The 27,634-nt window shown below is 37.5% G+C and overlaps 2 protein-coding genes across 4 annotated transcripts in view; both read right to left on the minus strand.

Moving 5' to 3' along the window:
• LOC131425890 (tumor necrosis factor receptor superfamily member wengen) overlaps nucleotides 1–15,484 on the minus strand; it is a 45,587-nt gene extending 30,103 nt beyond the window's left edge. Inside the window, exon 1 of the mRNA XM_058588147.1 lies at nucleotides 14,139–15,484. The gene's annotated coding sequence lies outside the window, so the exon portion shown is untranslated. The remainder of the gene's footprint in view (nucleotides 1–14,138) is intronic.
• Nucleotides 15,485–20,623: 5,139 nt separating this feature from the next.
• Nucleotides 20,624–22,549, minus strand: LOC131425891 (uncharacterized). 3 transcript variants are annotated; one of them, XR_009229039.1, is made up of 3 exons: nucleotides 21,881–22,549; nucleotides 21,322–21,821; nucleotides 20,624–21,257 (listed from the first exon to the last, which is right to left on the minus strand). XR_009229039.1 is itself a non-coding variant. In XM_058588148.1 (2 exons), exons 1-2 carry the CDS (start codon nucleotides 22,058–22,060, stop codon nucleotides 21,396–21,398), a joined length of 606 nt encoding a protein of 201 aa, XP_058444131.1. In that variant the 5' UTR covers nucleotides 22,061–22,548; the 3' UTR covers nucleotides 20,624–21,395. The 3 variants fall into 3 exon arrangements, 1 of the variants encoding a protein (XP_058444131.1); XR_009229040.1 differs by having other exon boundaries at nucleotides 20,624–21,228; nucleotides 21,303–21,821; XM_058588148.1 differs by having other exon boundaries at nucleotides 20,624–21,821; nucleotides 21,881–22,548.
• Nucleotides 22,550–27,634: the final 5,085 nt, after the last annotated feature.

The raw sequence follows: 27,634 nt of genomic DNA on the forward strand, positions 1-27,634 counted from the left end.
CCTATTTTGAGGCAAAGGACAAATCGTACTACAAAAATGGTATCGAAAAGTTGGAAGATCGCTATAATCGCTGTATCGCCTCTGATGGCAATTATGTTGAATAATAAAAACGAATTTTGGCAAAAAAATGTGTGTTTCTATTAAACGATACGAACTTTCCAGCCGAACTGTTAAACTCGGATTTTGAAACTTGGCATGTTGGATTTTAGAATCAGGGGGAATTTTTTGGAATTTGGAATCAAAAATTTGAATTTTAGCATAAAATTTGTCTTGAAAAGAAATTGCTCGAAAAAATTTATCGTAAAAATTACTCTAATAAACGGTTCGAATTTGAACTTAGGAATAAGGAATAAGGAAATAAGGAATAAGCAACTAATTGAAATAAATACGTAGAGAAAATGCTAAAAAAAACTACTTGTGAATTATTACCTCGAAAAACCAAACGCTCAAACAAGGTTTGAAAGAAAAACTGTTCTAAAAAAATGCGTTCAGATTTTGAAGTAGGAATTTGAAATTGGTAATTTTATAACTTAAATTTCGCTTTCGATTTGTGATTTTTGAATTTTAAGGCTACAACGTGAAACTTCGAATTCGAAATTGAGAATTTGGAAATATGAATTTAGATTTTTACTCGAAATATTTGCTTGCAAAAAAACTGCTTGACAAAACAGCTTGAACATAAATAGGCTGGAAACTGGAACTCGAAAGAGAGCTGTTAGAAAAACAACTGCTTGGAAAATATGAGTGCAAAAATGCTCAAAAACACTGCTTGCAAAAAGCTACTTCGAATTTTGAATTTTGTGCTTGAAAATTGGAAATTTTAATATGTAACTTCTAGTTTTTATTTTGATTTTTAATTTGAAGTTGACGGACGTTGAATGTGACTTTCGAATATTGAATTTGGAGGCAGAAACCTAGAATTTAGAATTCGGCATTCGAAGAATCTGCTTGATGAAAAGCTCGACAAAACAGATTAAGAATTAACCCCTTAACACTCAAAGGAAATATGTTTCCGTTCTTTAAAACCGTTGTAGATTCTTCAATTACTATTAAATTGATGTTTTTTACTGAATCTTAAAGAAAACTTTTTTTCAAAGCGACATATGTGTTTCTGAACGAATAAGTAAAAAGAACTATCAATCTTTATTGCACTAAAAAAGTTTGTGCAAAATGATGTATAGAAAATAGAACACATAATAAATGTGTTATGTGCAACGGTCACAAGGACATGAAATCGTTTCGTAGAATGCCATAACTAACTATTCGTTTCACTATTCTGATAATCAAAGCAATTGAAGTAATAAATTAAATTACGATATTATAAACCCAACTCTTCTTTTATTTATTTCTAAGTATCATAGGGAAAAATATTTCCCATGAAATTATAGGAAACTTATGCACCCTGCTATGTTTTTCTGGTGATATTCTATTATTTTACACCCCCAATAGCTAAAATATTGTCTTTTACTGACATATGTCGTCCAGCACATCTTATGGTCTTGAAAGAATTAAAAGGCTTGAAATAAGAACGCTCGAAAAACCACTGCTTGTTTATTTTGATTTCGATATCAATCTCGGACACTTTACATAAGGCAAAACTGCAATAATTGCTTAAAATAGGATAGAAAAATTGTTTGAAAAAAAACACAGTTCGAGAAACAACTGTTCGATAAAACGTTTGAAAGAAAAACTGTTCCAAAAAACATGATGTTCCTATTTAGATTTTCACTTTTCATTTGACTTTCAATGTTTGAGTTTAGAATTTGAAGGTTAGAATTTTAGGTTTTGGATTTTTTTTTATATCGTTTATTTATACCCGGCTTTAACCAAGTTGCGGTCGTTCGCCGAAGGTTTTGGATTTCTAATTTTTACTTTTGGCTTTTTTTTTATTTTGACTTTCCAGATTCAACAAATTTTTTATAAAGATTTCTTATTTCGGCACTTAAGCTTAACGTGGCCGTTTAACAGTAATAAAACAATTATTTTTTCTTATGGCTGGATCTAGTTGTCATCTTTTTCCTAGGAGAAGATACGTTTTCATTGCTATCCAGTAATTTAGGGGAGGAGCAATGGTTCGCTCTTCTCGCTCCCATCCATTGGTTCGATGTCACTGTTGTTGGTGGAATCATCGTTGTTACTTTTATTTGTCCAGGTGTTGGGTGCGTTGTTAGCTGCTGCTGCTGTACCTGCATGAGTTGCGACTATAGGTTTCGTTAAGGAGGATGCTTCATTGCTATTGATGGCGAAGTACTGGAGTTTTTTGTTTGGGGTTGTTGTCCTTTGGTGCAAATGTCTTCAGTTTTTCACATGGCTTACCATAGTGAACAGCTTTTTGGCAATATTGACATGTGGCCATCTGATTGTCATCGGTAACAAGTGATTTGCACGGGATTCTTGTATCCTGACTGAAAGTCACATAAGAAGGTATAGGCCTCTTCAAGCGCATGCGTAACAAACGTACGCCATTTAGAATACCAGGGAAATAGTTCTTCCACTTTTCTTTTTCGATCACAAATGCTTGGGGGTAGATCATGCACACGCACTTCTATATCACTATCTTCACTCTTTACGAAATGAATTGCATCCAACTCTTTATAAAACTGGATGTAAACAACATTGTTTGTCTTGTTGTATTGAACCCAAGTAACAATTTTTGTTACGCTAGCTTGTTTGTGACTAGTTTGCAACCAGATATTTGAGTGATTGTTACTAATATCTAACCACTTGCATGACTCAAAAAGCGCAGTTTCTACTAGTTGTTAGGTCGGCTAAAAATAAGTTGTCGTTACGTTGTAATGTCATACTGAAAGAACTTATTTTTTCATAACTTGAAAATAACTTGTTTTCAATTAAACTAGTTGAAACTTAGTCACCATCGACATTATAAACATTGAATGAATACAGAACACTTTTCTATCATCAATAAAAAAACAGAAGAGTACTTTAAATCACAAACTTGATACAAGGTACAAATTTCACAACGATTTTCAAACTGTCGAGCGGAATTAAATTTTACTTAACTGTTTTTTATGCGCCTTCAATCAATCTGTTTATAAAGATATAACAAAAAAACAGGAAAATAACACTATGTTCAGAATGCTCAAAATTATTCCAAGTAGAGTGATTTCTCATCATTTTTAAATCATATATCATAAGAATTATAATATTATCACAATCGATGTTCAATCCCTATATTATTTTCTTCGTGTTTATGACAGTGCATAGAACAAAAATGACTATTCTGCCTTTCACTATTTTCGGCAAAAAGTAGTTTTGAAACAAGTATTATCCTGGTTTTATTTATGTTTCATACACTTCTTGAGACTCCATATTGTGTTCGCCATTTTCGAGCCAACAAAAGTTGTTTTGTTTGCATTTTCGTTATCATAACGTTGGGAAAACCTACCGATAACTATCTGAATCAATGAAGAAATTATATGTTATAATCTTATAATATCTAAGTTATTACTACATCAATTCACAGTAACGATTTACATATACGCTTACGTATTTATAATGATTTCGCAACGGAAAATGAACCTTTTTTCAACTAGTAGCTAAAAGCATAGCTGTGATTAAAGATATGTTAGAATCAAGTAACGATAACTTACAAATGATAGTTAGTTCAATGTTTACGTTATAAAGAAACACTGCTGTCACCATGTTTTAACCAGTATAACATAAAAAACATATTCGTGCTCTTGTTGCAACATAGTTTGGACTTTGTCGTATCAGAACTAGTTGCGAATTGCTACTTGGGAAGTAAATGTACACGTTTAATATCAAGATGCATTTGCTTCTTAAGCAAACCTTCAACTCAGATTTTGTTCAACTCAAAGCAACTATCAATCGACACAAATACGACTACTGGATTACTTTCCACGGTACGGTTGAGCGACAATTTACCCGTAACTCTACCAGCAACATTCCTCGAATAGCCCGCGCTCATTCTCCCTAGAAAGGGGCTCATCAAACTGATTGACTCGATTAGCAACTCGACCGACGGACAAAACACTCGATTGAAACTGACGTCTCCCGTAACCGAGTGAACCGAAGCTAATTAAACAAGACTAGAATGCGAACAAATAGGAAAACATCTTGAAAAGTCGGTCGGCAGGCAGACCGCGTACCAGAAGAGGGCATCATAATCATGATTGCCGCCCTTCAAATCGTAACGAATGCCCTCCACTTGGAACGGAGAGACTCCGAGGGGGCCACTCGACGAGGAGCGCACAAAAGAAAGCGCAGAACCCCGATGACAACGCGCCTGCTGGGTTTTGAATCTTCAAAACGAGTCGTAAATCCATCAACGTCATTCAGTCTAATTTCGACCGTAGCTTTTCCTTAGAAAACAAAATTCGTCATGTCTGTTGTGGACAATCGAAACACGTCGTCGAAATTTTCTTGTGTTCCTGGTCGCTGGTGTCCCTTTGGACTCAGCTGCCATCATATCGCATGCATGTACCATTTGCTTTAATGAACTTCAATTATAACCCGCTCCTCCTCGTGGGGTTGAATCAGAATAAAACCGAAATCTAGTGGAACGTTCGGACCAACGTCATTCGCTACGGTGCTGGACGTAATTTTCCAACGAAAAGGCCTTCTCTCCCTCTTTCTCTTTCTCGCTCCGATTAGCTCGATTTGACTTGATTTGATTGTCCGCCGTCGGTCGGAGGGATTGATTGTGCTGCGGCACGTTGCAATTTTCAGTGGTGCATCGCTTCCTTCCTAGGTGCGCTGGCTGGCCATTAAACCTCCTACGTTTGACCAGATGTCATCCCTACTGCGGTCTACTGGAACTGCAACGGACCGAGGAAACGGTGTGGAAATGTTTTAAACACAGCACCTTCCATGGCTCATTACACTCGGGAGAAACGTGATGTTTATTCGAATTTAAGTTTTATTCGAGAAATCTCGAGGTTTTATTATACAACTCAGCCTTGGGAAAACAAAACCGTCCGAGCGAGTTATTTTCGGAGTCCCAGGAAACTTTTTTCCATTTCGGTCATTTCCAGAAACGTCTTTCGCTGAAATAACGATAAAATGGGATTTAGTTTACTTTCAGAATGACTTGAACTCGAATGTAATGAACATTTGCGAGAATGGAAATCGACCACCGTTTTTTTAATTGAAATCCATTGTACAATCAGAATAAAATTCATAGTCATGTTACCAATTATCAAAAGTTTAAGTCTTAAGTATAAGGTTAATGCTAAAAATAACTATAACTCAGTGAACGAGAGGAAGTCGACGAGTGCATGTGGTTGTAAATAAAACTTGCTATATGTAGCCCGACAAAGCGTAGTCTCACCAATCATGGTGTAATCATCAAATTGCTGCTGAGATGTCGTTTCCCCGCATCTCTAGGACGGCTCAATAGCAGAGCAGTTCAAGGAATCGCTCATCTGCAATAGCCGTTCAGTATGGATAAATACTGAATGCAAATAAAAACTGATAACACTGCTGTCAATGAGGCACCTTTCGTCAACAGTTCCGTAAGTAAAAAGTAAATCTTTACCCAAATTTCCAGTTATTTTCGTCTGATCATGGAGATCAACATTGCAACGCTACACGAAGGAACGATCGGCAGCTACAGCCCGCTTCGATCCATCACTCATCGACGAAAAAAAAACGGAGGGTAAGTCCAGTTCCGTTCGGTAAACAAACTCTTTTTGTGCAAGGAGAAATTTTCCATTAGCCGTTTTTGTATATTATTGAGGGTACGAGAAATCGTGATTTGTGCGTAATGTTTACTACATTTAATATACGCGCACTACATCAACGCAAATGTGGCAAGTGAGCGAAAGCATAAATAGACACGGGACACTATTTCCGAGTGAAGTCGTGAACCGGGTGGAACCGGGCAGGGACAAACAACAGTGAGCTGCTCCGATCAACAAGTTGGTCAAAATATTTAACTGGAGAAAAATAGTTCGCTGAGTCAGTTTCCCTTCAAAGAAGATCGATTGCGTCATCCTGCTGCTGGTCGTTTGCATTGGAGTAAAATACAACGAAAGCGGACAACGATGGGGAGCCCTTCAAATGGCTCTTAAAATTATCTTAAGAACTATTAAGATTACTTCTTTAAAAATCCAAGGTAAAAATCATCATCTTAGTGCAAATCTGGAATAATTCGATTACCTTTGTGCACTTCGTGCAGTACGAAATTTGCAGCAAACGAGTGCGAATGAGGCCAGCATTTGACTGCTTCGCGTTGGATAAAAATGCTTCGAAGAGTGTTTATTATCGGAAATAATTCTTCAATTTGGCCCTTACGAATGCCAGAAATGAATACCGTACAGCACTTTGATAGAATCCAGATCAAGAAATCAGGTCATAAATATAGTTCTAGAATTACGGAATTGAACTCATTAGAATTAGAACTGAATTCTAAATTTGAATTCCGAACCTTAAGGGCTGAGGACAGTACCGTAAAGTGGTAGGTTTTTTGCTATTTTCCCGTTTCAAATTAAATTTTCTTGTAAACGGTAAAGAATATAGAAAAACCCACCTGACAATGTCTTCGAAATTAAGTTGAGAATATTCTGTGAAATTTTCAGAATGATCCATTGAGTTCAGCGCTCGTGTTGTATTTTTTTTCTGACTGAATAACTGCTGAAATTTGGAACGCTCGGAAATGCATACCTCTACTTGTTCATCGAATATCTCGGCTTTGAAGGCTTGTATCATAAATCTACCGTGACAAAGACTAAATAATTTAGTTTAGATGCGTTTTTAGTACATAAAAACATATATTTTATCGCGATAAAAATAAAGTCTTGTATTTTTCTGTGAAACAAAGTCAGTTTCAATGCATCCGCCATTTCTTTCGCTTTGGTTTCCTGATAGCATTCTACAAAAGGAGAGAGAAATAAAATTGGCTCAATAAGGCTGCCAAACAAACAGACGTTTCATTATGTATAAACACATTTTTTGTTTCGCATTCAATCTTTGTGAACGTTGAACATTTTTTTCATTTTTCATTAGAATCCATGTAATGTCCAACCCATACGAGAGATTTATGTAATAAAACTTCTTATCAAAATAATAAAATGTATGCTGGCAACCCGGTACAGTTTGCTCATATACGAGAGAGTACGAGAGAAAAACGATGCGCAAAGGGAATTGAGCGAGCCACGTGGTCGATTTAAAACTCAACACGCGACCCTCTGTCCCCAGACCTTACGAATAGTTTCAAAATCTAGCTCCAGAATCCATGTTCCGAATTTAGTTCAAGCATGCAATTTCTGAATTCTGGAAATCAATACTGAAACAAAATTTAGGAATTAAATTCTTATACAGTAGTTCAGATCTAACATTTAGCTCCAGAATCCAGATGTATATTTCACATAATTGATTCTAAGTTCCAGAATTGTGGAGTTGAAATCCAACATCAAAGTACTGGATTCAAATTTCGAACATAAATTAAAGAACTAAATTCTTTTTTGAAATCTATTCACGAAACCAGTTCTAGAATTCAGAAATAGAAATCAGATTCAGATTCATACATTTAAATTCTGACCCTGTATCTGGAACTATGTTCTAAAACCAAAATCTAAAGTTAAAGTAAAGTTTAGAGCTCAGGTTGACGTTGCTACATTTAGTACAACTGGAGATATTCACGATTAGGTTCTGCCCAATTCATGTATCGGGCGAGTTTTGAAAAGGCTTAAAGTAAGACGTATTCACGTCAAAAAGCGTCCTCGAAAGTATTCCTTCGTCCGCTTATTTTCCTAAGAAAAAAGCGAATGAATAATGTCAGAGACATAACCGGATGACGTGAATACGAATTGAAAAATAGTTCGGTGGTAAACACTGGCGAGTGCTATGCAAAAAATGCAGTTGAAGCTAAACTTAACATATCACTGTTTCAAGTCCAAGTAGAAATCCAGATCCTGGAACTGGATTTGATCTTACCGTATTACTAAAGTTGGATCTAGAACCAGATCCGTAATATGGAAAGCCCAGGTCCGGTTCTAGTCTCAGATTCAGGATTTGGATTTCGAACTCCTAGGCTCAGAATCTGGATCAGTAATATGATAGGTGCAATTCCACGACCAGGATCGAGCCCTGAATCGGTAATATGGTAAATTTAGGTTCAGTTTCGTAACCAAGTTCAAGTCCAAATCCATGAACGGAATTTGCGCCAGACCCTGTATTCAGAATTGGTAATAAATTCTGTTACAGTATTTTCAATTAAATTCCCAAAATGAATTTGTATTGGATTCTGGAACTGAATTCTAGTACTGAATTCTGGAACTGGCTCCTGGACATGAATTCAGGACCTGGGTTCTGTAGCTGAAATCTGGAACTGAATTTTGGACCAGGATTCTGGAACTAAATTTTAGTATTGAATTCTAGTACTCAATTCTTTTTTTTTTTGTAAGTAGTCACAGTGGCAGCAGTCCCTTGCTTCGGTTCTACACTGGACCCTTGATAAGATTCACTTCTATGAGCTTCTATTTTAAATCAACACACAGACGTTCCTAGGCTATGGTGCCCACTTGGTCACCGTTTTTTTTGCTGATTGAAATAGATTGTATAAAATTGTCTTTATAATGTGTGATTCTTGCAATGGTATGTATGGAATGTAGTGATAATAATTTTAGTAATGTAATAATGGTAATAGTAATAATAATAATAATAATCTTTTAAATTGGTTTTCCTGTTGGGTACTTGATGTATTTTTTTACATACTTATCTATACTCTTGCGTTATTTATTCGTTTCTTTTTTTATATTTCTGCATCATTCTTCCTCTATTCTCTAACTTCTGAAATTCAGCTTTTTTGGCACCAGCCGAGAAGCGACACGTTTCAAACCCAAAACATCAGGCCTTAAATCCAGTTGCAACACAAAATTTGATGCACGCACGTTGTTCTAAATTTTCATCCATTATAAAAATCGCCACACGAAAATTTTTCAACTTCTTTGTATAGACGCCAAACAAAAACTAAACGTACGATATGCGTCAAAATTTGACAGAATGTGTATAAAAGTGTTGCCAACGTTGAGAGAATAAAAGTTCACCGATTGGACAAGCGCGGGAATTTTAAAATGAAAATTCCGGTTCTTTTTTTATCATAAGGTATATCTATATTAAATTATAACTGTAATTGATTGTATCTGATGATGTTTGCAATACCGTCAAGCCCACCAACCACGGGAAGGAGGTATTGAATTCTAGTACTCAATTCTGGAACTGAATTCCGATCCTAAATTAAGGGGCTGACATTTGAAACTGAATTGATGAACTGTATTTTCAACTATACTAATTTCCGGATCTGGATTCTGGAACTAAATTTTGAACATCAATTTGGAACTGAATCCTGAATCTGAATTCTCATCCTGGATTCTGGATCTGAATTCTGAAACAGAGTTTAGGTAGTAAATTTTGGAATTGAATTCTACCTCTAAGTTTAAGGACAAAATTCTTGAACTGGATTTGGTAACTGTAACTCTGTAACTGAGTACTGAGTCGGAGTTCTGGAACTGATTCCAGGATTCTGGAACGCGGGTATGATCAAAGCTGGTTTTCGAGAAACAAAAAAATTAATAAATTCGAGAACTAAATTATGACCTTGAAGTCTGTAACAGAATTTGGTAACTGCAACACTAATTCTGTAACTGAACTTGGATTTTGAAACTGAATTCTGAACCTTGATACTGAATTATTAAACGCAAGAATGATCAGTTGTCGACGGATTCCTAAAATTTTAGAAAACTATAATAGAAATAGAAATTAAACACTAAAAATTAGACTGCTAGGCGGAGACGGCGGTTCATTTGAACTGCTTCAAGCACTGACGAGCCGAAGGCGAAATGTGAAGAAAATTATTTGAAATGTTTGCTTGCTTGTTTTTGAACAAATATAGAAAAAAAAACATTTGCATTTATTTTCATTTCGATTAAAATTTATTTTGGTGCGAGATTTTTTTTTTGAAAATTGCTGATATCACGCAAATGGTCACCTTTGGCCTTGAATACAAATGTCCCCTTTTTTCGGTGTTTTCCAGCGTTTTGATCAATGTATCGGTCGTTATGACGGCGATATCACGTCGTAAGTTATCTTTGAGTTTGGATTTCAAATAGCCCCACAAAAAAGTCTGGTGCCGTCAAACCGGGTGATCTAGGAGGTCGGTCAAAATCCCCGATATTCGATATGACTCCTCAGGGGAACCGTGGCCGTAACAAAAAGATTTTAGTCATGGTGTATGTCATGTTGCACCATCCTATTGAAACCAGTAGCCATTCAAACCATATAAACGAACAATTTGCATCACAAAATCATTTATCATGGTTCGATAACGATCGCCAAAAACAGTTTTCCTTGGTTCATCACCGTCTTGGAAAAAATAGGGACCGATCATCATATCCGCACAAACACTACATTAAACTGTAGCTTTTTGGTCGTATAAAGACTGTTCCTCAATTAATTGAGGGTTCTCAGTGGTATAGAACCAACAATTTTGCTTATTAACGGATCCATTTAACGTCAAATATGCCTCGTCTGACATGATGATTTTTCGCCAAAAGTTGGCTTCGTTTTGAATGTAAAGCGGAACCATTTCAGCGTGTTCTTTTGATGTGCACTGTTCCATGGTAAAATTGTCTTGGGATGACACTTCCAATGCGGTATGTCATTAGTTGATTTGACAATTCTGTCAAAAGTTTTTGGGTTCTTCCACTTGAAATGGCCCAACCTGTAATTAGATATATTTGGACCATTAATGGAATTTCGTCAGAGACAGGGCAAGCACAAATCAATTAAGTACCCTATACATCATTCATCATACGTTCGTTACAATCACGACTACAAGTAGATTCTATCTACTTCGACACGATCATCTAACAATCTCAACAATCTCAAAGTAAAATAGACTAGGATTTAACGGGTCATTTCTGAATTGGCTTCACTCATATCTTACTGGTCGTGAAATGATAGTGAAAATAGGAGACTGTACAACTTTACCATTCGGTGTTATCCAAGGAGAGTTCCTCAAGGAAGTCACCATGAACCGTTTATATTTTTACTTTATCTCAACGATCTAAATTTTTCGAACAAGTGCATGAAACTATCGTCATCAAATCCACAGCTGACGCAGAGTCCTTACTAGAGCAGTTTGAAAATTTGACTAACTGGTGTAATATCAGCAGAATGGTTTCGAACGTCTCCAAATGCTCCGTCATCTTTTTTAGTCGCAAACAGTCTGTAGTCAGTTTCGACTATAATATTTCACAAATTGTTCTGGAACGTACATCGTCTGTGAAGGACCTTGGTGTCCTCTTGGACTTCAAGTTAAATTTCAAGGAGCACATTGAGTTTACTATCTCCAAAGCCTCCAAGCTGCTAGGATTCATTTTCCGCGTTACTAGAGAATTCGATGATGTACATTGCTGGAACGCATTATATTGTGCCTTAGTTCGCTCTGCGCTCGAATACGCCTAGGTTGTCTGGTCACCGTACTATCAAAACGATATCCAACGCATTGAAGCAATTCAACGTCGGTTTCCTTGGTGAAACTCTTGAAGCCTTCCAAGTTACCATGCCAGATGCAAACTGAGCTCTTACAGCATTTACAAATTGATATCCATCGCCATAATCTTAGAAACTAGCGAGCCTATTGTCAGCATGAGTCGAACATTCAACCACTGTTCCAGTTCATTCGACTTTAATCTATCACGAAACGTTGTCAAGAAATTGTTCCTAGGGTAATATCTAATTAGCTTTAGTTTTATACTATACTTAAGTGAAATGTATCATTTGGATGATTGTAATCTGTTGATGCAAGAGATGAGGAGGTTTTATGCCTGTTGGAGAAACTAACTTCACCGGGCTTTTCCTTACTCCAAATAAACAAATAAACGAGTGAAGGCGAACAGAGTCTATGTTCTTGGTTCGCATGCTCGATGTTTTTTTGAATTTTTGCAATACCGCCCAAGACCGCAACTCCGGTCAGGTTGATTCGCCTCTTTCGTAATAAGATGAATTTTATATGCTTTATACCACTCCAAAACATCTTTCGTGTAGTGAAAAGATGCCAAATTGGGCTAGAATAGCGAGAGAGCATCAATGGTAAAAATCGCTTCTTTGGCAATTCTTCATAATATATTTCCTTGTTCACGGTTCCGGTAGTGATGAATTGTTGTGCCGCTCACTGCCTTTCTGACTGTTGTCAAAGGTGTATCGAAAGTTTTAAGAACGTTATGGACAGGTTAACAGTTCGGCTGAAAAGTTCGTATCGTTTAATAGAAACACACATTTTTTTTGCCAAAATTCGTTTTTACTATTCAACATAATTGCCATCAGAGGCGATACAGCGATTATAGCGATCTTCCAACTTTTCGATACCATTTTTGTAGTACGATTTGTCCTTTGCCTCAAAATAGGCCTCAGTTTCAGTAATTACCTCTTCATTGCTTCTAAATTTTTTTACCAGCGAGCATTCTCTTGAGATCTGAGAACAGGAAAAAGTCACTGGGGGCCAAATCTGGAGAATACGGTGGATGAGGGAGCAATTCGATGCCCAATTCGTTCAATTTCAGCATGGTTTTCATCGACTTGTGACACGGTGCATTGTCTTGATGAAACAAAACTTTTTTCTTCTTCAAATGAGGCCGTTTTTTTTTTTAATTTCGTCCTTCAAACGCTCTAATAACGCTATATAATAGTCACTGTTGATGGTTTTTCCCTTTTCAAGGTAGTCGATGAAAATTATACCATGCGAATCCCAAAACACAGACGCTATAACCTTACCGGCCGATTGTTGAGTCTTTCCACGCTTTGGGTTCGGTTCATCGCGTGCAGTCCACTCAGCTGACTGTCGATTGAATTCCGGAGTGAAGTGATGGAGCCATGTTTCGTCCATTGTTATATATCGACGAAAAAAATCGGTTTTATTTCGATAGAACAGCTCCAAACACTGCTCAGAATCATCAATTCGTTGTTGTTTTTGATCGATTGTGAGCTCACGCGACACCTATTTTGCACAAAGCTTTCTCATATCCAAATATTCGTGAATAATATGTCCAACACGTCCCTTTGATATCTTTAGGGTGTCAGCTATCTCGATCAACTTCACTTTACTGTCATTGAAAATCATTTTGTGGATTTTTTCGCGTTTCCATCGGTAACAGCCTCTTTTGGACGTCCACTGCGTTCATCGTCTTCGGTGCTCATATGACCAGTACGAAATTTTTCAAACCACTAACGAATTGTTGCTCCGCCCGGTGCAGAGTCTGGATAACACTCATCAAGCCATTTTTTGGTATCGGCGGCACTTTTTTTCATCAAAAAGTAGTGTTTCATCAACACACGAAATTCCTTTTTTTCCATTTTTTTTTTCACAATAACAAAAGTAGCTTCACTCAAAATGCAATATCTCACAAACTAATAATCAGACAGCTGTCAAAATTATACACGTTATATCTTTTGAAGGTTGGTACTAACTGAAAATGGTATGGATTTAATTCTAGTGGCGCCCTCTCATAGAAACGATACGAACTTTTCAGCCGATCTGTTATGTTTGTAGGAAATCTTATGGTCTGATGTTTCGTAAAATTCTCAAAAGTATCGACCGCAAATGGAAAATTTTAAGCCCATCTGCACCCACTGTGTCAAACACATCCTCAAAACAACTGTAAACACCGTTCGTTGGCAAACAACATCAACATTGAACCAAAAACGAATGGTACGGTCTGTGCCGTTTATAATGCACATCTTGCCCAGCTCGGATCCCGTCCAGGCCTGACCACCACCAGACCTGATGATCCTCGGGTTTCGTCCCAGTGCCTTCGACACAAACTACTGCAACGCAGAAGAAGGCAACCGACGCTGTTCGCCCGTCAGTTAGTCTGTCAGTCAGTCAGCCAGTCGCCGCACCACAGCATCAACGCGATCGGTGTGGAAAAGCGACTAGCCAAAAATAAATGGGATGTTTGTATACATTAAATGGAGGGAGCGATGAAATGATAATTAACTCCCGAACGCTGCTAGAATAATGGTAGCTTTGCTGTGCGTTGCGCTTCATGTTTTTTTTTTTGTTTGCCATTTCAGCGCTTCAATAACAACTAAATCTTTTTGCCGCCGGTTTCGAACTTCTGGTTTTATTCAATGTAAAAATCGTACACAAAACTTACCTCCTCTAGGAGCCGATATTTATTTGAAGAATCCTGATTTCACTACCGAACACCCGATCAGAACGACGTCCAAACGGATACGATCGTTACCGATCTTAGGCAGCAGCCATCTTTGAACATTCTACTTTGAAGCGCAACCACGGATGATGATGATGATGGGAGAGGCGGATCAATCAAAGCAAGCCGACGGATGACGTGCCGATTTGTCACTGTGTGCAGCAAAGCCAACTCTCACCTTACGCGTTGCGTTAAAACATTCACTACGTGCCGCGGATAGGAAGTTTAATGCACTCTCGCCGGCACACACCTAGACCCACTATCGCACTGTTGTCGTTTGAAGCAACCAACGAAAAACAAAAATCAATGGTAATTATTCTTCACTGGACGCACTCGGGGTGTTGCGCGACTAAAACGCACGACACTATTGTAAACAAGTGATTCTCGACTTGTCGTTTGACGCGTTTGCGTACGCGCGCGTGTGTTGTTTGTATTTTTGGTTAGTTTCGGTTTCACGCCCCTCAGGTTCTTCAACTTTCGTGACCGGATGCCTGTCTTCCTCTTGACTTTTACAACCCAAGCAAGCGACACTCACACCGAGGAGGAAACTATCTTTGGAAACACTTTGAAAATATTTATGAAACGCACTCACCGAACGGCGGATTTCAGTCGATTCGAGTTTGCTTCCACCAGATTCTAGCGAAACCACCGGAAAATTCCTGACCCAACGGGGGACAAGCTTCCCTCCTCGCTTCGCGATTACGATTATGTTTCCACTCGGCTTCCCAGCCGTAGACAGCTGAACACTATTTCGCGAATTTTTCTTTGCCGCAGGCTTCCGTTACCCGTCGTGTTCCGTGCTTGACACCAATTATTCAAATCTCAAAAATACCTCGAGTGTCTGCCGCAGTATGACACTTTCCGCTCGATGGAACGAGAAACACACAAAAAGCACAGTGCGCTGCTGCTGCTATTCTTCCTCCCGCACAGTGACACAAACATCGGGCACTTATATCATCGGCATTCAGCATTTAGTGGCAGGTCAACCCCTTCCGATCCCGTTAACGCACTGGTTTTGAATAACACACACAAACACAAAACAAAAATCGTTGCTATGATATCGATTACACAAAAATTCGAAGTTAAAAATAAACCACCGGTCGTTTGAAACAATCAATAGAAAGAACTGAAGTGATCACTGCGAAGCTGCCACCGCGAACTGACTGCTGATGAGGTCAAACGAAAATTGATTCTACAATTCAAACCATCCAATTATGTACGAACAAGTTCGAGAGCTTTCCGCTAACTCATACTCAAACCACGGTCAAGTCTCAATCGGTACTGAAGAGTGAAGTGAAGACGATACTGAAAACCTGAGCGTATGTTTGCGCTCTCATATCCACTTGCATGAAGTTTCTCTCTTTTTAACACACGAGAGCTCGTATCGTGAGTACAAGCGCATGAAAACAAAGCAGAGTCGGATTTCGGATGGCAGCTTGTTCTTTCTTGAATCGAGTGGACGACGACACGACCTGCCACTCGCTTTTAAAACTGTATCGTAAATCGAGCTACCCCTCAGTAACTGGTAATGTCAAAATGGAATCGCTTGAAAAAATGTTGGAACTGGCAACACAAGTTGGTAAATTATTGATTTTGAAAAACAGTTACCAGTAGCCTTGGTAACCACAAAAGAAATGTAAACAAAAACAAGAGATTCTCACTTAAAACGAAACCACTGAGTGTAGTTGGCCCGCTGGCAGGTATTAAATTTATTCTTTCAGAGACCTGCCATAGCTGCATAATCTGCAGCTTGGCTGCTGCATAATCTTCAGCTTTGCAGCTGGCGCGTTGTATTCTCGACACTTTTGAAGTACTTGTCTCATAACGAATATGTAATTCGTGGTGGCGTACCGTACCGGCAACGCAAATTATTCACTACTAAAAATTTGATTTTGGTTGTTTAAGGCAATAAAAAACTTCTCGTGTGTTATTTTCAGGGGGGATATATTCATTTAACTAAGCAAAAAAACTAAAACTAGTCCACCAAGCCGATTGAATGTAGATTTTTTGATAACTCGCTCCAGGCGACTTGTAACTTCACTAGTAATGGTACTAACCGAATAATCATAATCCATCATAATTTCTTGGTGTGAGGGCAGTTTTGAACGCCGTTAATAAGGCGTCGACTTGCACTATAAGGCATTGTATAAATGTTTCCCCAGCTTCATACGATGCCAACTCTTCCTCAGCGAGGTTGTGATTGTGATTAATAAATTGGTCAACCCACGGATGCAAACGAGGTTTAAAAAAATGTTGCACGTGCCTGTTCAACGTCACTAGTTTGTAATCGCCCTTGCTGGATTGAACTTTGAAGTGCCGATTGGGCTAGATCTATGTAACCGGTAGGGTAACCAGATTTCAGAGGTGATTTCAAAGCATTTATGAAGTCTAGTTCCAAGCAACTAGCAGCGTTATTAACAACAGCACACACTCCGTCTAGCGATTGCGTTCCACCCACGTTCCACGTCGAATGCAATTCCGAATAATGAAAAATACGTCATCAAACATGCTGGAGCATTGCTGCCCCGTTTCAATGCTGTACAAAATTATCGCTTTCAGGACGCTTTCTTCCATGAAATAACACTCTAAAAGTAAATATGTCCCAAGAATTTCCTGCATTTGCGTACTCAATCGGGACTTTTCAATCAACTCATTTAAAGTTTTTAGCTTCGCTTTCTAAGTATTTGGTTCCAGAGAACTTTTTTCGAGATCGAACTAAAAACACAAAAGCGATTAGAAATTTATTTATACGAATTAGAATATCATTTACACTCACCAAGCATCGGCGTTTGACAAACTTTTTATACAATTCAGCCCTCGAATGAATTATTGTTATCTTTTGCAGTTTTTTGTAAGATTTTTATTAACCATGAAATGTGGAATTATTCCACAACTGTTTCAAACTGTTTGTTTATTTATCCTGGTGCTCCTTGGTAACTAGCTCATAGCAACTTAAACAGTGTTGCTCGAATAGTTAGTTTTTGTCATTTTCAAGGGGTCGCTATATTTATGGTAACTGGTGGTAAATCGCTCACGAACACTTTTTATTCCGATTTTTCTTCGGAGTGTCTGGTCGTGTCGTCGGAGTGGATGTATGTGACAAGATTGTCATGTCAGTTTTAAAATTAAAATCAGGAAATTATAACAAAATAAAGTGGCAGTCTCAGTAGCATTTTACTCGTGTTTCCAATATAGAAAAACGTGCTTAATTCACCTAGCAATATGATGATACCTTTTTCATCAATCAGCATCTGTTTTTCGCGTGGATTTTCTTCGTTGTGTTTACTTTTCATGAAATTATTTTAAAGACCGTCGTTTTAAATGAATTGTAATTAAAATTCTGGAACTGCAAGACGAATCGAAGATAGAAATTGTATGAACCTAGAAATTATTCCTTTCAATCTAAACGTGTGACAATCGATTAAGCATTCCATGAGATGCAGAAGTGAGTTCATCTTCAAAGTTTTTGCAGTTATTTATGGCACATTCAGATACGGTATTCAAAGACCAGCATAACCAAAAATAGTTCGTATGTCCATGAATTAATATGATGAATACATTGAAATAGTTTTGAGCCCAACTTTGAAGATTTTTCGGTATCGTCATCATCTATGACGGTTTGAATTTGTAGAACTCATCACCCTGTAATTTCATAATTGGAAGTCGGAATCGGATAAAATTCATAAATTTTGTATGGGCCATTAGTTAATTTCAATTTAAATTTTTGTCTATTAAATTCTTTTTGGCCATCTTTTAGCTTTACTCTCGGAAATGGGATTCGGAAATCGGTGTGGCCAAAGCCAGTTGAATTCGCCAAATGGATTGTAAACCATTTAATTTGAATTGAAATTTTTGAAAGTCAGAGTAGCTATCTTAGAAAAATCGTAGTTCGCTTCACATAAAATTTCTGGATACCTTCCGGGATCGCAAATCGAATAAAACTAAAATAAGTTTATTTGGCCGACGAATCTCAAAAAAAAATTTTTTTGCGCTAATCACCCTGTATCTCCTGGACCGGAAGTTGGATCTGATTAAAAAACAAACCGTTTTTATGAGATCTTTTATTTGAATGTTAGTGGACGAAATCGATTCAGCCATCTACCAACAAAATGAGTATCATTATTCATATGAGTCTAGGTTTGTAGAAATCAGTTAAGAAAAAATAATGATTTTTTTTCACATACAAAGAACTTCTTGGAGTAATATATGTATAAGGTTGTAAGTATTTGTGTTCTTCCAGCAATTAAAATTTTATTTGAATTGTAATTCAAATAAAATTTTCGACAAAATTTAACTTTCAGCAAAACATATTTAACACAACTTTATCGACTATGCAAAGCGTAAATGTATAGTGCTTTGGTCAATCAGTTGCCTCTAGAATATAATTTAATTTAATCGCATACCAGAATAGTAAAATTGGAAAAACTGTTTCGAGGATTGAAGAAGGTCAACAGCTTCGAATCTAATCTTCAACAAAAACCTTTTCATTTTTCGCTATCCCAACCTAGCCTTTTCTAATCTTTCTCTCGTTTGACATTGATTGGTAGTTAGGGTAAGTTATTAATAACTTTACACCATATCGGATAAACGATAAGAATTTTGTCGTGAATACGACTTACTTTACTATGAGGTGGGAAAGGTGAATGAATTGAATATTTTTGAGGCGAAATCGATTTTTTCGTGATGTAATACCAGATGCTATCAAAATTTTCGCAACCAAAGATTAGTTTTGTCATTTTCAAAATGTCTATCGTGAAAATTTGTCAGTGATATACAGGCTGCTGTCGAAACAAAGCAAACCAAAGTTTTTGCTAAACATTTAGCTGCTCATACAGCAGATGCTTTGGTTTAGAAAAAAAACGTGGAAGACCGGCTAAATCAACACCAAAGGCGCCACTATCCAAATCATCGACCAAGAGAGCCAAGGCGAAGTCACCATCACACAATGAGGATAATTTTTTCGAAAACGCCTCCGAAAAGAAAAAAAATCCGGTTTTCCTTTGAATAATTGCATTCTTTACTTACATTTCCCCAAAATTTCTTGGAGTGCCGGTAACCGAACACCTTTTTTGAAATTGCCAAAATTTATCACTTTACTAAATTGATAATATTTTTTTTTTCAATCAAATGAATAAACTTAGTTTCTTAATCTTAATTCTAGGGACTTTAGCTTTCCATTGATGTATAGATGTTCGCAAAATGTGCACTAAGTCAGACGTTATGAGCTTAAAATAAACGTGTGCCGGTAACCGAACACTCTTGCTTAATATAATTTTAGACACACTGCTTAAGCTCTAGGATGCTAAGGGCATTTTCTAATCTTAATTAACGACTAACTTAAAACTAGAATAGTATCATTAGACTATGTCATCTCGGATTCTCGAAAATCCAACCTTTAGCTGACGATCGGCAGTGGTCGATGATTTGAATATTGCGTGAGTCTTCCAGATGGCGTTAGTAAATATTAAGCACTGGCCGCATCCTTCGGTTCGTGTGGGTCCGCGGGAAACATCCTAATAAGAGTTTTTTTTTTCAAATTGTCGGTCGAGCTGCGGTCCGGCAGATTTTTTATTACGGCCGGCAGCTACTTCTAGGCCCGACACTGCCAGGCGTGGCCCGCGCAGGTGGCAACCCTGAACTTCATAAAACTCTGTAAAAATCTTGGTGAATCATCTAAAAAATCTGTTCGGTGTTTTTTCTCTAAAATGTGAATAAATCTGTGATCTGTGACACAGAATCTGTGTAGTAAAAGTGATTTGAAAATCTGTGATTATAGTATTGTGATTATAGTACTGTGATTAATAGTAAACAAAACGCAATTCCACGCTCTCAGTGGCACCTGAGTAACGGAGAGAATATCAAGATAATTTTCTCTGTATATGGTTTTACACCATAACCCCATGTGCCGTTGAAATTTGAAAGCTTTCGTTCGTACAGTGTTGCATATATTACGGCGATAAACCCGATTTCGCTCATCACACCAGAGCCCGTATAGGTGAGAATAATAAAGTAATCACCAATTGTCATCATCATAACTTGTTTCGATATTTCTAAGTTTTTGTTCAATTGCGAAATATTTTTTTCTTGAAACTAGGAAGTAGTATACTTAATGCCAAAATGAAGTGCTTGCCTCATAGATTCAAGAGTTATTTGGTATTCAAATGTTGGTTTCAATAAAAATTTAAACACTGTATTTTTTATTAATATCGGAAAAAACTTTCAAATATAAGTGTCTATTTAAATTTTGATTTCAAAGCAGAAAAATTAAGGGAAAGCTTTTCAAAAAATTTAACAGTGAATTTGATCTTTTACAATCTTTAGAATATGGTGAATACCCTGCTTTGCCATGCTCTCCATAAGGTATTTCAGGCGCTGTGAAATTAGCTTTTCATTTTCAAAATTTATTTCCAAGTATTGAAACACGATAATTGTTGGATATACATAAATATGTAAAGTTTGCTTTATTAAAATACACCAATTCGTCAAAACACTTTCACTTACAACTATTCTGTAGATACATTTATATAAATGGTGAGTTTCCCATACATGGATCGGTTAGTTAGCCTGTTGAATACAGATTTTCCCCTTCAGGTGAGCTTCGTTACCCGCGAAATACCGTACACTCGAGTCGATTCGGCATCGCCATCGACATCGAAGTCGGAATTCAATAGTTTCTGGACAAGTCGCAGACGGGCAACCGAGTAGTGTGACGGTAGACTGTTAGTAAATGTGTATATTCTTAATTTCGGTCCCTCCGGTTCCGTTAATCGGAAAGGGCGTTTGGCTAGTTTACGATTTTTGTTTTGTTTTTTTTTTTAAATATTTCTGCGGTCGTGGCCTGAATACATTGGCTGTTGGATGGTATCACCGTAAATTCACCACCGAATGTAATAAAAACAAACTCCGGTGAGTGTGATGTGACACATACTAATTTACACTCGCAAATTTACCACAGATACGGGGATTCCCGATCGGCACCTTTGTTTACACTGTTGCAGCACGCACAAACGTGCGCTTGTTGGCTGGAGAAGAGCTGTGGTGAATTCACATAGTTGTAGTTATCTTAAATGATATCTCATGATTTTTAATATGGTTACGAAATGTTACCCAATTTAGAATCACTCACTGTTGGGACGTGCTTCGCATAATAAAATTTGCAGCACATCCGCCCTTTCACGAATGGCACAGCAGGCGATAGATTTATTTCGTTTCCACAATAATCTGCTCCACAGTAGGCGGAGCTGTTGCGTCTTCTGCCGGAATGGAATTTCCACTGAAGAGCCGCCACCAATCGACTAGATACACAATGCTTACTAGGAATGCAAAACCACTTCCGACCACGTTCAGAACCGGAACCTGCCAAAAGTGAAGGGCATTAATCAACACCCAACAGGCGAGGATTTGGAACACAATCCCCACGATGCCCGTGTAACGAAGTTCAATGCGGAACCAAAATTTTGACCCAAAACTTTTCTCCGCGTAGTGCGATTTTTGTAGTGCATCTATCAAAATCACAAGCGTAGCAAGGGTAGCATAAATTGCGACGAAAAATAAAACATAATCAGTATCCGTGTAATTACTCAATGGGCGAGGATGTTCCAATCCGATTATGATAATTCCGAGAACCTGCAACAGAATCCTTTGTTCAACCGAAGTTTTACGAAAAATAAAATTGTCACACTCACCACTTGTGTCACCTTCAGAATCCCTTTCGGGGACTTCAGAACATCCCAGTCAAACCGAGAGGGTCTGCTGGGTGTTTTCGCCTTTCCTTCGGCACCTGCCAGTGGGACCTCGACCGCATTCTTCGCTTCCATCGTGCTGTCGCGGCTGCTTCCCGGCGGTTCCTTCAGTTTATCCGACATTGCCAAGGACGGGTCGAAAATTAATTCTAACACGCAAAACCACTAAACCTTGTTGCTTTTTTTTTTCTGCCGTTGCCGTTGCTGCTGTTATTGTTGTTAAAAATAAAACGGAACTGAGGACGCACTCAACTTCACGGGTGAAGTGTTTGCAATGGATTGAATCCAGCCAGGCCCCAAAAAAGCCTGTCCAGCCTGCGATGGTACGCGATAAGCATCCAATTTATTGGCGTTCAACAGGCGCAAGTTTGCACTTTCGATGTGTGTGAGCGTGCAGGGCGCGCTTCGGATGCGGAAGTATAGAGTTTTCCCCTCGGATTTTATTCCTTTTCGACGCACAATTGCAAAAATCTTCACACAACTAATGGATGCATTCCACAGCAAACAAATAATTCCGAACGCATCAACACTTCCGACAACAGCTCGAGTCTAGTGTGCAATAAAAACCTGTTCCCGAGAAAGGTCTATTCTTGTACGACTCAGACACCCATCGGCATCGGATTGGAAATAGGATGGAATGGATGCCAATAATGGGTTTGATGTGGGGTCGAAGCGTGAAGCGTCGTGGCATGGAGCATAAACAAGTTCCCCTCCGTGACCAAACCCAAAAATGTACTGTTGTATTCACACACCACAGCTATATGGACATGATTGTAGTCGTGTGTTTCGGAGTTTGATAAAAGCAAAAAAAAGGGGGGATTCACGAATCTATGAGACAAAAGAAACCAACCGTTTGATTGAAAACTTTAGTTAAAATATTTAGCTGTCGCTTATTCTGCCCCGGTTTTAACCTTTAAGGTCGTTTGCGTTTATTGGATGATAAAATAGTAAGCGTGTAAAGTACACACTGAAAAATGTAGAACGAAAAATGTGCTTGGGAACGAGAAACGGACTTGTTGGAAGAATATAAAAAACATTAGTTGAATGGAATCAATGAATATATGGAAGATCTATAATAGAGCAGAAACTGGAACAAACGTATCCCCAGCAAGCCGTTCTAGCTTTATTTATTCGACCAATTCTTCTGTCAAATTTAAAACTGGTCTACGATGCTGTTCTATTTATACATATTTCAAGGATTCCGCGCGAAATATAATTCAAAAGTCTTACTACTTTTTGCCTATAGTACAGTGTCTTGGTAAGCAACGCGATCTCAACAGAACTTCCAAAATTCGTAGAATTGCCGACAACCATAAAACTGCATATCTATATAAAGACTGTCCCAGAAAGTATGGACGCACTTTGATTTCGCTGTAAATAATTCACAAGTGTTAGATATTCAAATTTTATTCGATATACTGATAATATTAGACTACAACAACAGAATATTATTCTCAACATTTGCTACTTACCCATTGTAGACTAGCTGGCGCACCTTCTTGCGAACGTTCCTCATTTAATTCCGTACAGACTTCTTGGCGACAAGTTTTGACACTTTTTTCCAATCTTTTTCGAACTGTTGAATGGTTTCGGCTGTTTCCTAAGATGTGCTTTCGTTAATGCCCAAAATTTCTTAATAGGTCGAAGTTGTGGGCAATTTGGTGGATTCATGACTTTTGGGACGAAAGTAACATTTTTGGTAGTATGCCATTCTACCGTTGATTTCGAGTAGTGGCAAGAAGCAAGAACTCGCCAGCAAACAACAGGATCCTTGTGGCTTCGAATCATGGGTAGAAGTCGTTTTTGTAAACATTCCTTGATGTATATTTCGCTGTTCATTGAAGCAGTGGTGATGAAGGGTTTCGAAATCTTACCGCAGCTACAAATTGCTTGCCAGACCATAGCTTTCTTACCAAATTTTTCGACTTCAATTGATGTCTCGGACTGGTTTAACACTTGCTCTTCTCGCACCGTATAATATTGTGGTTCTGGCAAGGATTTGTAATCGATATTCACATAGGTTTCGTCGTCCATGATTATGCAGTTCAAATTTCCAGCAAGAATCGTATTGTACAGCTTTCGAAGCCTCGGCCTGATCGATGCTTCTGGTTTCGGACTACGTTTTGGATGTTTCTGCTTCTTATAGGTTCGAAGATTCAAGCGTTCTTTAGCACGAACAACATTTGACTTCGAAGTGCCCACTTTTTTGGCCACATCCCGAACTGATACCTCCTTCTTTTGCTCGAACGCCTTCAGTATACGTTTATCCAGGCTTCCCAAATGTACCGCCGCGCGACATTATTATTGAGGATGTCATGCTACTCTTTCCATGACAGCCTTGTGATAGGTTTCATCACGACAGCCCTTAGACAAATAGTTCTGTACAGCCAACGTTGCCGTCATTCACTTCGTTCGACAGTTCATTCCATCGTAAGACATTTTGTCATGGTCCACGACAGCCGAAGAAGCATGAAGTTCTCGCTGTTGCGACAGTAAGCTTCGGGTATCAGTCACTGCGTTGTTTCTGTCGAGAGCAAAATATTACTCTCCCTTGACCAGGTCTGCGACAGTAACCGGTGCGGTTCAAATTTGTTGCTCTTGGTTTGCTATGAAGATTCGAGGCAAGCATGTGGGTTTTAGTTTTGCCTTTGGTGATTGCTTTGCGCAGCGGTTGATCATTGCGCATAGCAATCACCGTTGGTAGGGCATTGATAACAATATAATTGATAATTAATAATATACGAAACTCCTAATACGAAACGGATTGAAGAACGGACTTTGGTTTTAATGAAAGTTAATTTTTATATTTTGGTCGATCTTCTATGAATTGATAGATCGATTAATTAAAGAGCAATGTTTTTTAATAGCTGAGTCAGTTCGGCGTGCTCCTTTCAGGCAGTTTGCGGTCGGTTTGTGGGCTGTAACATTCATAGTGTATGCGCGTACTGATGTGCGTGGAGCATTATTTTCATCCTCTTTATCTCTTCCTTCAGGATAGTAAAGGCGCAATCGTTCCTTATATAAGAGTGTAAAAGCCAATTGAATCAGATTTTAGATTTATATGTTAACGGTAAATAAATGTTCGTAGCGAAAGATATGTTCAAATCAAAGATTCCGTATTCGATACTCGTTAGCGTTAGCTTTGCAGTCGACTTGTAAGTCTACGGGATTTTTGCATGGCCAGTGCTGCAATACTACGGACACTAAGAATTCTTTCAAGTCAGGAATGAAACATACAAAACCTGGCTCGTTAAGTTCGTTATACGTTGAACCACCAATCGAATAAAAACCTTGAGTGAAAAATTTGGAGTCGGAATTTGCAAGGCAAAAATCATCCAGAAACATCTTATTTTCAGGTACCGTACAACAAAGCTTTGAATGCAAAAACTGAATGAAAAATTCCGGTTCTTCAAAAAAATATGTTTCCAAGCGTGGAATGCAGCATGGTTGCCCGTAACAGATTCGAATGTTTATTTTGTTTTATTTAGAAAAAAAGTTTTAATTCCCCAAGTTATGTAATAATGTCTTTCTTGAGTAATGTGGTCTCAAGCTTTCCATACATATCAAGTTCTCTTCTATATATGAATAGTATGGTGTTTCTATTACCCTGGAATATATTCCAAAAAAAAATCGGATATAGTACGGTTACTTATATGATATAGGGTTGTGCTGATAATCTGCTGAATCATTTTCTTCCTGTTATGCATAGAATTATCTTATTTCCAGAAACAGCATATTAACTATTACATTATTTTGGTCATAGCTACCAGAAGTTCGCGACTTTTACACACGTTGAAACTGTCACTTTACATTGTAAAATTTAAAACTCGGTTAAAGCGTATCTTTCATCAAGTAGAAGCTTGTGTCAGTATATTTTGAATTCTTTAACTTAATGTCGTTGTTTACCACAAAACTTGCTATAAAAGTAACTGAGGCCCAAATTTATATCTACAGTTAAAAGGACAATTTCATGTAAACTTCTAGAAGTATCTCAATCATTTCCTTTATGTGCTTTTACGCTCAATCCAATTTTGGAAATGTAGATGTTGCAATCACGAGCCGCACGCAGAAGAAGATGCGGTGCATTGAAATTTCAAACAGCACATCCAGTTTATATGCGCTCGCTACAATTCTCGTACACATTTTTCGTTTTCTGTTTGAGTCGACTCTCACGCCCTCACGGAAAAGGAAAGTTATTCGTGAATAGCAAAGCGAACTATTGAATTTAATTCGGATCCGACTTCCGCAGTTAAAAGTCTAATAATGTCGAAAATTTTCTAAAATCTAATTGCCTTAGTAGCTTGTGTCTGCATTTAAAAAAATCAAACGTTTGGAACTATAAATATTGTAACTAAATAGTCAAACTTTCTGAGAGCCGAGTTCTTTGCACATATTTAACAGTTTTCTTTCTAAAAAGAAATTATGTTCTGAAAAATGTAGGTGTAAATCCCCGGTGAACAATTAAGTTTGAAACCGGGAATAAATAAAAGATATAATGAAAATAATAATAATAATAATAATAATAATAATAATAATAATAATAATAATAATAATAATAATAATAATAATAATAATAATAATAATGATAATAATAATAATAATATTGTAGCAGTCATTTCCGACCCTAAGAAACTCATTGTTTTAGTTATCCTAGGAGAAACAGAATTTAAGAGCTGTATATGACACGAATTTGTCTTTCATTTATTTAAAATTCAAAAATTAAATTTTTAAATTCCCAGTTTTGGTACTGATCATCCCTTAATTTCGAAACAAGAAGTCGAATATGGATGAAACTAAATGGAAGGCTTTTAATTAAATGATTTGCGATGATTAAATGATTTGCGATGAAAATTTCTTCTTAACTTTTCTTCACATAAACAACCATCTGTTGAACTACTTTTTATCTGAGAGCTCCCCCAATCAACTTCATGGTTGCGGACCCTGTATTTGTGTAGATGGTACTAAAAGATCTACCACCTCAACGAAAAAGAGCTCAATTACAAGGTCCGGGGAGTACTTAGAAACTTGCAATGAGAGCAAAGGGAAAGTCAATTTAAGCCGCAATGAAGCTATATTAATAGGCACTGAATTCCATAAAAAATCTTATAAACTTATTTTTCTAGTTTTGTGATATTTATGAAAACAAAAGAGGTTTATTGAAGATCTGTTCTCAAAGGTAGTAACAAATTAAGAACTCAACGTTTTTTATATTCTCATTCCTTCAACTGCTGGCAAAACCTATGTGAATGTTAAATGAACAACTAAATTTAAGCTATTTTAAATAAATTTAAGCTATTAGTTGATTGATTCCTATGTGGAAAAGAACAATTGAGAATACTAAATTTGTAACAAAGTTTGGGGTAAACCAAAAAATTTGATGCTTTTGGGAAAAATAATGGTTTCATTATATTTTTCTTTTTAAAACACTTTTAGCGAAAATCTGAAAGCACATGTTCACATATAAACATAAAAGTTGCCCATTCAATTTTATGGTCGAAAACTATTCAAAGTGCACCAAACATCTTATTTGGGTTCAGAGTATCATATTCTATAGTTTCAACGAAATCGGTGAGGCACGGGTACCAAAGTGTGCCGACTATTGGTGGAGTAACGTTAAATACACTACATAATTAATTAGTTGTGAAAAGTAGCTACGATTCGATCCAAAAATCAAACGTCATTATTCAGAATAAGGGT

This window comes from Malaya genurostris, chromosome 1 (genome assembly GCF_030247185.1).
Source record: "Malaya genurostris strain Urasoe2022 chromosome 1, Malgen_1.1, whole genome shotgun sequence".
Classification (NCBI taxonomy): Eukaryota; Metazoa; Arthropoda; class Insecta; order Diptera; family Culicidae; genus Malaya; species Malaya genurostris.

Bases quoted from the DNA above. Each gene is read 5' to 3' on its own strand.
- LOC131425891 (XM_058588148.1), bottom strand. From the start codon at position 22,060: ATGTCGGATAAACTGAAGGAACCGCCGGGAAGCAGCCGCGACAGCACG. The intron at 21,822-21,880 runs GTGAGTGTGACA...ATTCTGTTGCAG, and splicing joins TTCTGAAGGTGACACAAGTG to GTTCTCGGAATTATCATAAT.